Source organism: Magnolia sinica, chromosome 11 (genome assembly GCF_029962835.1).
Source record: "Magnolia sinica isolate HGM2019 chromosome 11, MsV1, whole genome shotgun sequence".
NCBI lineage: Eukaryota > Viridiplantae > Streptophyta > Magnoliopsida > Magnoliales > Magnoliaceae > Magnolia > Magnolia sinica.
Genome location: NC_080583.1, coordinates 7,101,977 through 7,119,534, shown reverse-complemented (window position 1 = coordinate 7,119,534; position 17,558 = coordinate 7,101,977). Strand labels below are relative to the sequence as shown.

The 17,558-nt window shown below is 39.2% G+C and overlaps 1 protein-coding gene across 6 annotated transcripts in view; it reads right to left on the bottom strand.

Annotated features, from left to right (window-relative positions):
- LOC131218704 (uncharacterized) overlaps window positions 1-17,305 on the bottom strand; it is a 35,214-nt gene extending 17,909 nt beyond the window's left edge. For 4 of the 6 annotated variants that reach the window (XM_058213422.1, XM_058213424.1, XM_058213421.1 and 1 more), the window contains exons 1-2: window positions 16,847-17,305; window positions 3,234-3,337 (exon numbers count right to left, since the gene is read on the bottom strand). In XM_058213422.1, coding sequence (XP_058069405.1) covers window positions 3,234-3,337; window positions 16,847-17,207 — 465 coding nt within the window. In that variant the 5' untranslated portion in view covers window positions 17,208-17,305. Of the gene's footprint in view, window positions 1-2,249; window positions 3,172-3,233; window positions 3,338-16,846 lie in introns of those variants that run through there. The other 2 variants (XM_058213420.1, XM_058213425.1) reach the window with 2 other exon arrangements.
- Between the last annotated feature and the right edge of the window lie 253 nt (window positions 17,306-17,558).

The window sequence follows — 17,558 nt, the reverse complement described above, 5'->3', positions numbered from 1 at the left end:
AATTATTCATAGCTTAGGATGAGCATGTTTATGTTTTATGGCGTCATAGGACATATTTTAGATATTAGGGTTTTTTTTAAGAAATCTTTCCTGAGAGCGTCTTTTAGTAAAAAGACCTTTCTGAGACTATTTAAGACCTGAATGTCCAGCCCTAGCCTCATGGCAAGCATATGAAATAAAATAAAATAAAATAAAAATCTCTTTTCTTACTTTGTGATGAAGCAAAAACATCCTGTGTATGGGTGGATTGATTTGGTGTGAAGCTAAGGAGTGAATCCAAACAATCTTTCTACTCATTTTCTTCCATCAAAGGTATATCTCTCTTTTCTCATTCTCTCTATCTCTCTTCTTTTTTCACCAATCCCATTCCCATCTTTGTTTTTCTTTCTTTTGAACCTTATACCAACGACCTAACCCATCCCAAAACATCCCGTTTAACCCTCCATTTGACCGTACAAGTACTATTGTATGGCCATACCCCGACTGTACGGACTCACTCGTACTGTTGTCCATACAGTTAGCATTCCCAATCCCTTTCGCCTTTTGTTTTCCCTTTGAAACCCTAATCCTAAATCGCCAAATCCCTAACCCTAAATCCCCAAACCTTATTTCCCCAACTTCCTAACCCTTGAATTGGCCAAATCTGCCCATTGAACCTGAACTATGCCTATGCTAAGTGTGAGTGTTCCAATCTCTCATGGGACCTAAGGTTTTCATGCTTGTGTGGTATTGTGATTTTAAAATAAACCTAAATTTCATTGCCTCTTTGGTACTCTTTTTCATCACAGGAGGATAGCATGTTATCTTATTTAATTTGCCTCGATTAATCTGTTAATAATCTTCACATCCAAATAGTTAAATCACGCGTCCTGCATTAGATACCATTGATGATATCAATATGGTATCATCCATACGAATAAGCATATATAGGCGATATTTTCAAAATATCGCATTGTACCGACATATCAACTGATATTCGGAAATCCATAAACTTACAGGCAGTTTCATATCCCCCAACTGCAATACCAATAATATCGACTGATACTATTGATATCACAAACACTGGTGTGTTGAACAATTTTAAGTGCTCTTCTAGGTCATGAACACAGTGGGTCCACTTGATTGGATAATGAGAGGCTCAGATGTCATAATGTAATGGACATAGTTTCATGCACTTGATGTAGGTTGGCATGAAGATAGGCGCGTGTGGCACTCACAAACCTCTTGTTGCTATATGAGCAAAGGAAAGAAGATGTTGCTTCAGATAGTCTCCTTGAAATAAAACATGGATGGATAGAAAGACAAGAAATAAACAGTTACAGGGTAGAGATAAATACAAGATAAACCAAGAACGCAGTTATAAAAAAGCAATATCATACCATTGTCTGCATGCCAGATCTATTCTATGCACAAGATGATAAAATATCTATATCAAGGTTCGAATGAACAGAGATGTTGGCAAATCTGCCTTTGTTGTTGACTTTATTAAAGTGATATACCTCCCAATCAAATCTAAGTGATGTAGGACCAATGCATGAACTCAATTAACATGAGAGATTAATAAGCAAAATTAAAGTAATTAATGAAAATTACAAAGCTTGCTACCATCATCATAAATACCAAGATTCTAAAAAGAGATCATGCATAGTTTAAGCCTAGGTTGCCAAGCATCATCCTACAAGACCATTAAACATGGGAAACTAGGATCTAATGGATGTAGAAACATCCAAATAGCATAGGGTTAAGCATATTTTAAAGAAGAAGGTCTAATACTACCTAGGTTGAGATTATGGTTTAGGGAAATTGGGGAAAACTTGGAATTAGGGTTAATTGGGTAAATTGGGTAAATGGGTTAAAGGGTTTAGGTATTAGGAGAAGGGAATTAGGGTTTTGGATGTAGGGCATGTAGGGATTTGGGGTTTAATTGAGGGTTTTGAAGATCCAAGGTTTGGTAACTTGGGAGAAATTGGAAGATTTGGGATTTTTAGGTTTAAGGTTAGGGTTTGGACAAGAGAAGATAGGGTTCTGTTGTATGGGTAAAGGAAGGCCAAAGGGACAAGGGTGAGACCGTATGGCCAGCCCTATGGGTTCACAAGTGTGGCCATACAGTCGCACGTGTGGGGTAGGTAGGTTGGGTATTGGGATTTTATGGTTCGGTTTGTCGAGAAGGTATAAAGGAGAAGAATAGGAAGGTTGTTGATGGATTTGGAGAAAGGGAGAAGAAGGAAATAAGAAACTTGAAGAAGTACCTCGATTGTTGATAAAAGAATGTGATTGTGGGGGTAGAAGGAAGCCTCACACCTCCGTTGATGAAGATAAGCTTCACACCGATCTTCTTTCCAAATCATATGGAAGACATCCTCACATCACATAAAGATTATGGAGAAAACAAAGGAGTTCTTTATTTTTATTTTTGTTAATATCACAAAAACAAGCAATGGGGAGGTCACACACCCATCCTCTTTATATAGCCTAAAGACCTTGTCCAAAATTACAAATTAAACCCTGTTTAGTGATTTTTTTAAATCAAAATAACCTTAGTTTAATAAAAAAATCAAATAAAATCATTCATAAGGTGTCCAAAGCATAAATCAATCATAAACTAAATCCTAAAACATAATTACGTTCTATGATGATGAAAATGGTCCACGATCAACGACCCGATCATGTAATCCATGTGATCCAACGGCCCAATCGTCACATCCCTCAAATCCGACGGTCCAAATCACTCCCTAAAGCAACCCATGTGCATCTTCCCAAAGTGGGGTCTTCCAGATGCTCGCACATGCACATGGAGTCTTCAACATGATCATGGGTACTTACTTAGCCATAAAAAAATCGGTGCGGCCTGCCTCCTCCTCTGATATGTACGCAAAGGTGTACGTAATGCCTCCTCCTCTAATATGTACGCAAAGGTGTACGTAATGTGATGTCCTCATCACTAAGGTTGTCTTAGGTGTACAATTGATTACAATTGGAACAATTAAGCCACACCAATGTGAAATCACCAAAGTTGGATTGATCACGATCTGAATTGTGTTTGGTTCATTTTAAGTTGGACTTGAAACAAGAATGCTAGCAACAATATCGAGAGGCAACTAATTTTTGTTGCTGGAACAATCTTGAGATAATTCACTTAACAGTTTGTCGCATGTTAATTATTGCAATTGGAATCTTTGTACAATGAAACACAGGTAAAACTCATCAGATAAATCATAAATCTGAAGTCAAACCTTAGATTGTACCGAACTAGACGGAACAACATTTTCTTGATTCGCCCCATCTTGTGACTCATCTTCCAAGGAAAAATACACATCGTCGCCATGTAACTGCAGATCTGAAACATAAATCTAATTAAGTGCCAAACTCATCTTAGTGTAATACCAAATGGTTCAAAAAGAATTGTATGATCCTTGACCCAAGATTGCTCAATATAATCACATTTTAAGTTTGTGCACATTGGCCCATGGTCCAGTGATCCAGACTGTTGGTCGGTTGGGTCTCATGCAGGTGGACTGTGCTGCAAAGTTATCCCTGATTGGAAGACTCTAGCCACTGATGCTTTTTATTTCTATATTTTGGGTTGAATGCAGACGGTCACTTTCTAACCATCCATTTGCAGGCTATGATTTGAAAGTTCAGTACCTCCCCATCCAGATATTTTTCAGGGATTGCCAATCTGTAGAGGGTCCCAACAGACCAAGGGTGTGGATCACAGAACCATATAGCCCACTCGTATAAGCTAACAACTCAAGCATAGTGTATATTATCAGTGTTGGGTTCAAAATTTTGACAAAGCTAGAGGTCTTGCAGCCACACGTTTCCGCGAAGAGATGTCTTCCCTCAATAACTGTTTCTTGGTCACATAAAGCACAAAGAACACCCATGGATCCTACTTGGTAGAAGCCAAAAGGACCTGACTTCTTAAAGCAGAATGGAAAGCCCATTTAATGGAGCAACTAAGGTGGAACTGTATCTAGTTGGAAAATAGTTGAATAAGTAGTAATTTGAAGATCAAACTCCATGTTTAGATCATACAAGCTTGATGCTTTCTTTAATTTCGGCAGAAAATAGAGAAAAATAGTGAAGAAGATGGACAGATATATGGGGTCTCACCACATAATAACCTAAAAGAGTCTCACCTCTAGGGCAGTGTTACCTGGACACTAGGGGACGCTTAGGGATTTTTCCTTGCTAACACTTAGGGACACTTGGACACTCCTGGACATGACACGACAGCACGACATGGAACCTCAAAATCTGTACGGACAAAGTGTCCCAGCGATGTCATCAGAAAGTGCCGCATGTTGGATACCTCAAGTGAGGTGTCCAAAGTTAATTGTTGAAGAAACTAATCATTAAAGACTTCCTCCAAACATAATTGTTGAAGCAACTAATCATTAAAGACTTCCTCTCTCTCCCTAGATTTTAGTTCATTTTTCATTATAGGTAACATGAAACGTGTAACAAACACCACAAGCTTTGTATATAACAAAAAACTACAAGCCTTGTTGTTATTTTTGTTGGGGTTTTCTAATTTTCTTGAGATGTTTATCCATGATTTTCAATGTTTTGCTAATCAATTTTCTTAGTTTGGATTACAAATAATTGGATTTTACTCGAATTATGTGAATATCATTTTCTAATTTCCTTTGTTTTATATGTTTTCATTGTTTTATTTATTTTATTTGATTGTCAATTTTGTTAGTTTATGAAAATATTATTTATTTGTGCACAAAAGTGTTCCCATGCCAAGATATTTGGAGTTTGCCGTGCTGGACACTTCACAAGCCAGGATTTCTCACCCATGCCATGTGTACAGGCAACACTGCTCACAGGTTGCTAGAAGAGTCTCACTTATAGAGTATTTCCGATCACAGAAATCAAGAAAAACTTGATTTCATTAACCTATGCATTGCATATTAAATACATGTGGCTATACATGTAAATTAGCCTTTCGTACAGACTCTGACTAACATAAAAAAAGTCTTGGCTTATTTTCTATTGGACCAAAAAAAGCCTTTCCTAAATGATTCAAACTCTCAAATAATCCATAAAAAAAGTCTCAGATAGTCGTAGAAAATGAATAAAAGAGGGGAAAGCAAACTAAACTAGGAAACTATCCAACAAGTACCTATATCACTCAAATAATATGCATATACACAACAGCATGAGCCTTTTGGGGCTGTACAACACACAGAACCCCTTTTACACACTACATTTTGAATATTTAGCCTTAAAAAGCAGCTGATCAGATTTGTGGACCCTCCAATCAGTTATTAACTGATTGGATCTATGGGTCCCACAGCCCAATCTTTCCCCTGTTTTGGGCTTGATCATCAATTGACCAGCAGTGCGGTTCTTATAGACCCCTTTGGATCAACAGATGCCTTTGCATCACCACTCCCCCAAAACACAACACCTATAAGGCACACCTCTGCCCTTTAAGGTTACCACACACCTGCACGCCACATTAGTTGGGCTGAATCCCTGTCAAAACAGGGTGCTCATGTTCCGCACGGCAGAGGTTGCATTGGCCCCTGCCCTTCTGAAGGATAGTTTTTTGCTCCTGAGAACCCGCACCATGCACAGGTTCATGCCATGTGGATGGGAGCTAGCTCGACATTTCTTAAGAGGTAGAAGCCCTCTCCACTAGCACGACTCTCCTAGTATTACGTAGCAGGTCCCAGTAGATCCCTACCCCCAAGCAGATTTCTGTTCCCACTCAATTAAAATGGGAGATTTACTTGCTTGCCCTTCACAGACCAGCTTGTGCCATATGGCAAGAGCCCCAAAACTCCATCCTTAGTGAACTAACCAATTGGCTCTCCATTTGCTTGCTTTAGACAGTGAATGACATTCTGCCAAACGTCCGTGATTTTAGTGTGTTCAACAGCTCCAAGCCTATAGTGTTTGTCCACACCATGTCGTGTTGATACAATTGTGCCACATCCAACACGTGCACGTTCCACATGTGTGCACAGGAAAAGGCCCAGTTTCTTTCTTTTTTCTTTTTAATTTCCTTTCTTTCTAAGAATCGGTGGATCACTTACTGATCCACTGTCCGTTTGTCTATTCCATTTGGACAGCCATCCTTTCTTGCTTCAAGGTTTCTTGGTGCTTCCCTGAAGACGTGGACACGCTTCTCAAAGCCTAGCACGGCGTTAGACTGGGCAAACCACTCTCTCGGATCTGGCGGATGGGTATCTTGGCGATTTGGTGGGCTGTTTGGATTGAAAGAAACAATCGCTGTTTCCGGAACAATGCGAAGCCTTCCCACTTTGTGTCTGCTTTTGTTAAATGCTTGATTGCTGAATGGGCTTCCCATAGGGATGGGCTTAATGTAGATTTGGTTTTTCTTCAGGATTAGGTGGTTCTGCTATCTCAGCAGTTCCCCTCCTGTTTCTTTTGGTTTTTCTTTTTCTTCTTAATACAAGTTATCTTTCAAAAAAAAAAAATTTCCTTTCTTTCATATTTCTATGTTAGGAAAATATCTCCATACTAGGAAATAAATATTATTATTATGGAGATAAATATTATTAGAATTTCATGTTCAAGGGTTTCTTATTTTAGAGATCTTGGCTATCAAGGATTTCTATTTTTAGATTCCTTTGATTATGCTAGAGATTTTCTCAAGGAAACCTTATAAACTCTCATTATAAATAAGTCATGGCCCTATGGAATAACACACGGTTAAATAATATTTTTGAGCTAGTTGTCTTGTTTATCTACACTAGAGTGTTGAGGGGGAGTGGTTATTTCTAATATAAGACTAGAGGACTTTTGAGCTTGCTCAACAGTCATTCTATCTTTTCTTGTGTGATACTCAAGTATAAGAATAGAGGACTATTGAGGTCGCTCACAATCAGTCATTGCATATTTTCTCTTCTGTGATTCTAACTTTCAATATGGTACGTTGAACTTTGTTGGTATGGGCCAGCAACCCAACAGTGAATGAACTATTACACCGACATTTATCGATCTCCCGACTTGGCTATAAAACTATTGTTCCGCCTTTGGCTAACAGCTTAAGTTTTTAGCTCCATTGGTTGGAACATTAGGGCCGAGGTCCTAACAAACTTCATTGCAATTAGTTTCTTCCTTGATCTAGTTGCACTATTTTGGTATCAAAAAAGGTTTTGCTCTTGGGGGATTCTCTTCTCTTTTACTTTTATATTCATGTCCTCATCTTCTTCCCTAAATCATGTCCCGATATTCAACCCGAACCTGTCCTCAGAGCAGTTCCCTAAACTAGCCTGTTATTTCAGCCCATCACCGCAAACCATATACAACCTCCATCTCACCTAAGCCATCACCTTATTTCTATCTCAAATAGTACCAAACATCCCCGTTGTTCAGCCAGTAAACAGCCCATAATAACCCATCAAACCCTACCCTACCAAAACCTGCCCCATTCAAAAAAAAAAAACAAACCCAAACCGCTCCCTTTTCTCCTTTTCTCCTTTTTCCAAAAGATTAAAAAAATAATAAAACCCTCCCACCCAAAGCCATTCTCAACTAGTGTGGCTACATATGCTATCATATGAACACCATAAGAGGGATGGCTACAGTCCTTAGATGACTATTTAACCTCAAGATGCGATTGGATCAACTTCACAATAAGTATGAAACAATTTGACGAAATAGAGGCTTGTTTCACAACCGGAGTAGATACGTTCAAAGGATAAGTTATTGTTCTTGAAGAAGCAAGAAAGGGAGTCAATGTGGACAGTTAAACATCTATAAATGATCTCAGGGAAGACCTGGAATCCGAGAATGTTGACCCAAGATAGCCTAGTCGAAATGTTGACTTCCACAATGAGTATGAGTTGGGTTATGGGATCCAATAACATCGCTTTGCGTAGTTGGGAACAAGAGGAACGAACTACCCCCAATGGGACTATCCAAATTCTGGTCAAGGAGGCGAAATGTTTGCATTGCTAATCCCGCCAAGCATGTCAAGATTGGGATTCCCAATTATGATGGTAATTTGGATACCAAGGTTTTCAATACTTCGCTAAAGTCAATGAAGCAGTATTTCCACTAGTACAAAATGGAAGAAGTCGTTAAGCTAGGTGTTGAAGCCCTGAAACTTAAGAGCATAGCCCAAGACTAATGGTACACTGATTTGGCTTTCCTCTTGTAGGCAATTGGAAGGAGATGAAGGCAAGATTGAAGCAAAGGTTTCTGTTGTTGGATTAAGAGATGACTTCTAGGAGCACCTCATATTGTGGCAAGACAAATTTGACTGTGGAAGAATAAATAATGCTATTATGAATTGGTGATTTGTTGCTACTTAAGGAAGATGGGAAGGTAACAAGTGACGCATTATTGCAATGGCTATAGTTCGACATTCAAAGAGAACTAGTGACCATTCAACTCAACCATGTGGATAGAGCGTACCGGATGGCCTGAAAAGTACAGGAGTAGATGGTGGTGATAAGATGCAATAGCCCTCAAGATGGAAGTTATACATCCACCGCCCTACCAGGGTGTGCCGAATCGGTTACGTATCGGCCGTATCGGCCGATACGTAACGGTAACGGTGCGAACCGTTACCCGTTTCGGGGCCGTATCGGCCGATACGATTTTTTGTACCCGTATCGGCCGATACGGGCCCGTTACGGGGTGTAACGGCCGTAACGGGCCGTTACGGGCCCGTAACGGGCCTGTAACGGTAACCTTTTTTTTTTTTTCATTTTTAGCTCATTTTTTGCTGTTTTTTTGAAACATTTTGCTTCCAAACTGCTTTTCACTCCTTCTACTATTAATTTCGACCAACCTTAGCTAGGTATTTGAGATAAAAACACATTATATCACAGATTTTTTTGAATCAAAGCTCGGTGGGCCATTTTTCAGAAATTCGTCAAAAATAGGTATTTATACTTTTTTTAATATGTTTTGCTGTTTTAATCATGTCATATGATGTGTTAATCATAGTAGAACATGTTAATGTACATTTTACAGATTTGGGGTGCCATTTAATAATTTTTTAATATTTTTTTCTATTTACGCATGAATTTTGGCCCCTTTTTTTAAAATTCGAAAAATCAAATTTTAATGGTTGTTTTGCTGTTTTAATCATGCCATTTGATGTGTTAATCATAGTAGAACATGTTAATGTGCATTTTACAGATTTGGGGTGCCATTTTATATTTTTTTAATATTTTTTTCTATTTACGCATTTATTTTGGCCATTTTTTTGAAAATTCGAAAAATCATTTTTTAATGATTCTTTTGCTGTTTTAATGACATCATATGATGTGTTAATCATAGTAGAACATGTTAATGTTCAATTTACAGATTTGGGTTGCCATTTTATATCTTTTTAATAATTTTTTCTATTTACGCATTTATTTTGGCCCTTTTTTTGAAAATTCGAAAAATCATTTTTTAATGATTCTTTTGCTGTTTTAATGACATCATATGATGTGTTAATCATAGTAGAACATATTAATGTGCATTTTACAGATTTGGGGTGCCATTTTATATATTTTTTATATTTTTTTCTATTTACGCATTTATTTTGGCCCTTTTTTTGAAAATTCGAAAAATCATTTTTTAATGATTCTTTTGCTGTTTTAATGACATCATATGATGTGTTAATCATAGTAAAACATGTTAATGTGCATTTTACAGATTTGAGGTGCCATTTTATATTTTTTTAATATTTTTTTCTATTTACGCATTTATTTCGGCCCTTTTTTTGAAAATTCGAAAAATCATTTTTAATGATTCTTTTGCTGTATAAATCATGACATAAGATGTGAAAAACATAGTAGAACATGTTAATGTGCAATTTACATATTTGGGGTGCCATTTTATATTTTTTTTATATTTTTTTCTATTTACGCATTTATTTCGGCCCTTTTTTTGAAAATTCGAAAAATCATTTTTTAATGATTCTTTTGCTGTTTTAATGATGTTATATGATGTGTTAATAATAGTAGAACATGTTAATGTGCATTTTACATATTTGGGGTGCCATTTTATATTTTTTTTATATATTTTTTTCTATTTACGCATGAATTTTGGCCCTCAAAAATAATTGCAAACACCGAAATGTAAGATATTTTCATATTACATTCATTCTAATATATCTATCATTGATAGTAGATAGTTAGAAAATTAAATATATGAATTTTGTAGTCAAATTCAGGTTATCTGGTTCATAAATTCATCAGATAGTCCGATACAACTTCTCACCAAAGAGTGGACCGTTACACCACCATAAACATGTTCCAATTTATAAATGAATGCATATTTGGAATGCTTAGAATATTCCGGATTTAATCCATATTTTTTCATTTTTTTTTGACAAAAAAAAATTTTTGCACCGTTACGGGCCGTTACGCCCCCGTATCACCGTTACGCCCCCGTATCCGTATCGGTTTTGGAGGTCACCGTTACGCCAACCGATACCGATACGGGACACCTTGCGCCCTACTGCCATTGGCTCCACAGCACATCTACAATAGTCGCACCCCGCGGTAATTTGCCTTGGGATTACCAAATTGGTCAAAACTCCCCGCCTCTAATTCTTTTCTCGTAATGTTAACACAAAGGGAAAGTCTGTTGCTGCAACTCTGAAGAGGTCAACCAACCCTTGCTTCAAGTGTGGTGGTCGTGGACATTATGCGACAGAGTAATCCTCTTGCAATTCCCAATTCTATGAGGGACAAGAGGGTGAATAGTACAAAGAGAACGTTGGAGGTGAACATGAAATTCAATCCAAAAGGTGAGGATCAGGAATTCGAGGAAGGCATAAATGGCCTCAAGGAAAATAAGTTATCATTGGTGGTCAAGAGGATTCTAACGGTACCAAAAGTGGAGGCTTAAAAAGACTGGTTGAGAACCAATATCTTCCATACATCGAGTGTCATGGGATGGAAATGTTGTCAAGGTCATTACTGATAGAGGTGGTAGTATGAACGTGGTTTCGTAAAGCATGGTGGACAAGTTAAAGCTGAAAACTCAAAAACATCCTAATCCATACAAGATTGTGTAGGTGAATGACATTTTCATCCCCGTCATGTGCTTTTCCTTGGGTCTATGAAGAATAACTTTGGCGTGACATCATTCCAATGAAAGTCATACGTATATTGCTAGGGCACCCATGGCTATACGACACATAAAAGTCGCAAAAACATGTATAGCTTCACGTACAAAGGAAAGCTTGTCATGCTCAACCTTATGAGAGATGATGAACCCAAAGAGGCAAAGCCGACTTCCACAATATTGATTATAGCCCGATTCGTGGAGGAAAGTCAAGAACAAGGAATCATTTATGCTTTGGTAGGGGAGGTTGTGAGCAAAGTCAAGCATTTGGTGTCTAGTTTGGTAGTTTTTGTTAAGCCTGCCCCTGACGGCTCTCTCTCTTAATTTTGGTCAAGTGTTGTTTTCTTTGTCCACTTTTGCGGCCTTTTTAATAAAATTGTTGTTATTTCTAAGAAAAAAATAAATATGTATGCTTTGGTAGGATGTGAATCCAAGACCGATCCAACCGGTAAAGTTTTATGTCCAAATCACCTGAGGTTCAGGACATTCCATCTCAATATCAGAATTTGATCCTTAACGAACTATCTACTGAGCTTCCACCCATGTGCGACATTCAACACACGATTGATTTGGTACTTGAAGTGCCATTAGCAAATCTCCCAACACATCGAATGAACAATACAAAGCATGCGGAACTTTGTTAACAGTTGGAGGAATTGCTAACCAAGGTTTCTATTTGTGATAGCCTCGGCCTGTGTGCGGTGCTAGTGTTGTTGACGCCAAAGAAAAATGGTCATTGGAGGATGCGTGTTGATGGCCGCACCATCAAAAGGTTAATGACAAAGTACCATTTTTCTAATTCCACCTTGCTAGACATGGTGGCAAATATTAGAATCTTTTCGAATATTGATTTACGAAGTGAGCATCACCAAATAAGAATTCATCTTAAGGATGAATGTAACTTATAAAACAAAAGATGGATCATACAAGTGGCTAATCATGCCTTTTCAGCTTGACAAACACACCTGGTATATTCGTGAAGTTGATGGAGTAGATTTATGGCCATTCACGGGCAAGTTTGTCATTGTGTACTTCAACGACATCCTCATCTATAGTTGTTCACTCAAAGATCATTTCATTCATATTTGTCCGGTGATAAGAGTATTATGCCACGAGAAACTCTCATAAAATTGAAGAATTGCGCCTTCATTAGTTCCAGCGCTGTCTTTCTAGGGATCATCGTTTCAGCAGGTTTGAGGGCTGATCATAGAAAGATAAGGGCTATTGTTGACTCCCACGAATATTCACGAGGTTTTCACGAACTAGCGACCATTTATCGAAGGTTTATTCGGAATTTTAGCTTTAACGTGGCGTCCATTACTAAATGTATGAAGGTCAATCCATTTGAGTAGAACAAAGCAACAACTGAAGCATTTTAGGAAATCAAGAGAAAAATGATGAAAGATCTAGTTCTTAGGCTTCATGATTTTGAGAAGGTATTCGAAGTTGTTTCTAATGCATCCCACCCATTATTGCAGGGGCATTTTCACACTGGGCTCGAGTGAGGTCGCCTGTGGGATGCAGGAGCACACTCGAGGTGGGCGGTGCCCATGGGGGAGGTCTCGTGTTCAAGACTCCTCACCGGGAGTGATTAATGCGCATTTCACAACAGGCTCGAGTGGGGTAGCCTGTGGGATGCGGAGACACACTCGAGGTGGGCGGCCCGTGTGAGGTGGTACCCATGTGATTTGGGGCCACGAGGGGGGTTCAGCCGAGGTCCTAATCCATGAGACGTGGAGCTTGGGCTATGAGATAAATGGATTAATTCATCATGCTCTAATAGTTTGAGCTTTTAGAGCAAGTGGTTAATTGTCCTGCATCACCCATGTAGGCATAGGATGCATCATTAGTTAATAAGGACATCTGATGGCCTTCTTCATTGAAAAACTCAGTGAGGCATGAAAGAAGTATTTTACATATAACGTAGAGTTTTACACTGTTGTACAAGTCTTGAAACATTGGTAACATTACCTCATTCATCAAGAGTTTGTGTTCTAATCTAATTATGAGGCGTTGTTATTTGAATTTCCAGAAGAAATTGAGTGCAAGGCACGCTAAGTGGAGTACTTATATTCAAGAGTTCACATACAACCGAAGCATTGATAGGGCGTAGAAAATAAGGTAGTAGGCACTCTTAGTCGAAAATCACATCTATTATTTACCCTATCGATCTTAGTTGTTGAGTTCGAGAAACTTAAAATAGACTGCATCAGATGATGATTTTAAGAAGGTATTTTCAATATTCTGTAGGCTCAGGCACCAAATACCCATGATACAACCTGCATGATGGGTACTTATTCTATGATAATGAGGTTCCTTCTTCCTAAAGTCTCCTTGCAAGAGCTTATGATATGAAAGTTTCATTCAGGTGGCCTCGGTGGTCACTTTAGAATTGACAAAATAACAGCCCTAGTTGTTGATTGTTTATATTGCCCAAGTTGGAAGAAAGATGTTGTTGTTCGACAATGCCAAGTGTGTTAGCTAGGCAAAGGTAGCAAGCAATATATTGTTCTTTATATTCCATTGCCTATGACGAATGCCCCATGGGAAGAGATCAGTGTGGATTTCATTCTCGAATTACCTAAGATTCAATGTGGCTATGACTTTATTTACGCTATGGTTGACATGTTTTCTAAGATGGCATATTTCATCCCTTTAAAGAAGACATCAGATGTTCTACATATCGCCAATGTTTTCTTCAATGAAGCGGTTCGTCTACATAGTATTCTTAGGACAATTATATTTGATCGTGATGTTAACTTTTAAAGCTACTTCTAGTGAACTTTGTGGTCTAATATGGGAACTAAACTAAATTTCTCAAGTATTTATCATCCGCAAACAGATGGACAAACTGAGGTCGTCAACTAAAGTCTATGGAATCTATTTCAATGTTTGGTTGGTGATCTCATCAGTTTATGGGACATCATGTCATTACAAGCTGAGTTTTCCTATAACAAGTCTATGAACCGCACTATGGGACTCTCCTCTAGAAATTGCAACCGGTATGTGACCTCAACAGCCTATCGATTTAGTCACATTTCTTATTGCAACTTGATCGAGCCAGGATGTCGAAGCTTTTGCAAGGCATATTAAGGAGATACATGAAGAAGTTAGATGGAAGATCACATTTAGTAATGAAAACTGTGCAAATACTCGATAAAGTTTTGCACAATTTCAAGAAGGGGATAGGGTCATGGTATGGCTCAAATCTGAGAGGTTTCCAACAAGCCATTACATCAAGCTCTACTCCAGAAAAATGGGTCCTTAACATATTTTTTTAAGAAGCTAGGTGATAATGCATGATCGAGCTTCCACTTGAAATGAAGATCAGCCCCATTTTCAATGCAGATGACCTTATCTTGGACATTAAGAAGGCCAACGCGGAAGAATGAGCCATTTAGATACCCAAGATATCACGCCATTTCAAAGAAATAATTGAAGACTTGGATGGTAGATAATTTCCACACGACATGGAGTGTATCATAAGTTTCTCATCAAGTAAAGGGGCTGACCTAGTACTGGCAGCACATGGATCTCAACAGACAATTTCAAGCACATCAACCTAGAGCTTTATGAGGAGTACATCCATTAACTCAATGAAGAAGAGTTTTTCCAAGCTAGGGGGTATTGATGTAATGATGCTACATCCCACACATGTGCACAGGAAAAGGCCCAATTTCCTTTTTTAACTTGTTTCTAATTTCCTTTCATATTTCTATGCTGGGAAAAATATCTCTATGCTAAGAAATAGGTATATTAGATTTTCATGTTTAAGGGTTTTCTTATTTAAAGATCTTAGCTAGCAAAGAATTCTATTTTTAGATTACTTAGATTATGCTAGAGATTTTCTCAAGGAGGAAACCTCGTAAACACCTATTATAAATAAGGCATGGAGTGTATGGAATAAGACACAGTTGAATGATACTTTCTTTGAGCAAGTTCTCTTGTTTCTCTACAAACTACAGTAGTGTGTTTTGGGGGGATCTCTAGTATAAGGCTTGATGATTATTGAGCTTGCTCACAATCATTGCATCTTTTCTGTTGGAGGAGTTGATCTCTAGTATAAGACTTGAGGACTATTGAGCTTGCTCACAGTCATTGCATCTTTTCTCTTGCATGATTCAAACTTTCAATCTAAAGTGTGAGAGGAGAGTTGTGATCTCTAGTATAAGACTAGACAACAATTCTCATCTTTTCTCTTATGTAATTCAAACTTCCAATATAGTACGTGGAACTTCATTACAATTAGTTTCTTCCTTGATCTAGAAGCATTATGTGTGTGTCTTATGATTTTAATGGGGTGTTCACTAGCACCAAGCCTAGTGTGTGTCTAGACCACATTATAAGATCCATGGTACTTCATAGCTGAGTTGTAAGGATCGAGGATGAGTCCCACTGAGATAGGCTTCTTTTGATTTGAGCTCCCTAATCAGTTCTTAATCACAATGAATTTAGGATACTCTGTGGAATTTATTCACATCATGGGTAGCCCGGCTCCCATCCAAAGCTGTTCCTCTCCTTTGCTTTGTTGGTGTTCATTTTCTCCTTGAGGTGGAGGGTTCAAGGAGTTGGCACCATCATCTTCAGAAAGCTATCTCCCTAGTTTTTTAAAGCAAAAGAGTGACACCCAAGTCTCATCCATGGGAAATATGGGAGAATAAGCCATCCTCTTCATGAGGAAGTCTCTCTTTCCTTAGAGGAGCGCTGCCTGAGTACCCAAGTCAGACTTTCCCATGAGAGTAAACATGAAAGCCATAAACCTTCTGTTACACCCACCAGTGATGACAGCCCCCCTCAAGAATCCTCTTTGATGAGAGTCCCAAGAGAACCTCTCATGGCACTCTCAGGCAATGAGAGATGACCTGAGAAGGATCTGAACCCTTCTCCCTTCATCGCCATTTAGATGATAACCTAGTGCACACATGCTTCAAGGGATGTCCCCCTCAAATACGCTCTCTTAATCACCACCTGAGTGGTAACAGACAGAAGAAAGTTGACATAGCTACATCCAAGTCTAGGATCACATAATTCTTCATTATTTAGAAATCCTAAAGTTGCTTTTGGATGGTCGAACGAACCAAACTGTGAACAATCAAATTTAACAGAAGGAAGTTACCAAGTTGCCATAACATATTTCCCAATATTCATAATGAGAACAGCTCCCAAAATGCAGTCACATTCCTTCCAAATTCAATTTTTGTTTTGTTTGGGTTTTTTTAAGACTGATCTTTTCAAGTCCATCTTGAAAGTAATGCAAATGCAACTTGGAGTTGGAACCCTCAATACAGATAAGCATACTATGATTTGGCTATTCCACTTTTCATTAGACAACTAGAAATGCAAAGGGGGTTCATGACACATACACCGGCCATGCATCAGGCAGGCACTACCCTGAAAACCACCAGCACGCATCAGGCGGGTCCCACCATGAACATGTCATGGCCCAAAGGAGGGCCGATCAGTGGCCACGGACAACCCATTTTTACGTTCTACAAGCAATTTGCCCCAAAAACATCAGATATCTCAAGGGTAAAAGTGGAAACAAGAATTCAGGAAGGCATGAAAAGACAGAAAAGGTCCGCAGCGTACAGACGGTTGTAGGCAATCAATCCGATCCACCCATCAGGAAAGTCCACACTCCACACGTCTACAAATACCGAACGCAGCATGCGGCCCACTGGGCATGTTCGCTCGTAAGATTGGATCCACTTTCAATAGAAATCCGATTGGATATCGTGCGTAAAAAGACAAGGAGAAGAGAAAGAAGAACAAAGAAAGACTGACTTACAAGCTGGGTTGAGTTTGGAAGGAGCGGCGGAGGGAGAGGAAGAAGAGCGGAGGAAGAGAGAGACGGACGCTTTGTCGTAGAGGAGAGCTCTTGCCCTGAGCTGGAGGTGGAGCTGAGATCTGCTGCTTCCGTTGAACAAGGAATCCCAGGAAGAAGGAGATGATAGGAAATGGAGGAAGGTCGTGTAGCTCGATTCTCCCAGCCACGACCGCCACACGCCGCAGGCTTCCAGCTTCCGAGCCAGCTCGTAGCCGCGCCCGTCGTCTCCCAGCAACAGCGCCATGAGAGAGAGAGAGAGAGAGAGAGAGAGAGAGAGATTTGGGTTTCGGCTCTGGATCTTCAGAGAGGGGGTTGGGGTCATCGGACGTGAGAGTTCTTGCAAGCAAAATCCCGTGGGCCCAGCGTGAAATACGTGTGAAATCCAGTCCGTTCATCAGATTCGCCAGCTATTGTTAGGGTGAGAGCCGGAAATCGGACAGATAAGATGCCTAAGTGGGCCAAACTATAGTAAATAGTGGTGACTGGACGCTCGCAATTTAAATCAGGCCGATATTTGTATTTTCCCTGTCACCATTACGGGAATCGCCTTATGAACGGGTTGGATTGAATCTCAACCTTCCGGCAGGGCCCCACATGGCTTTTTGTTGCAGTAACCGAACTCATGGGGGGTTTTGATTCCCCTGCTTGAGAAAAACTTCAATACTCCAGCAGA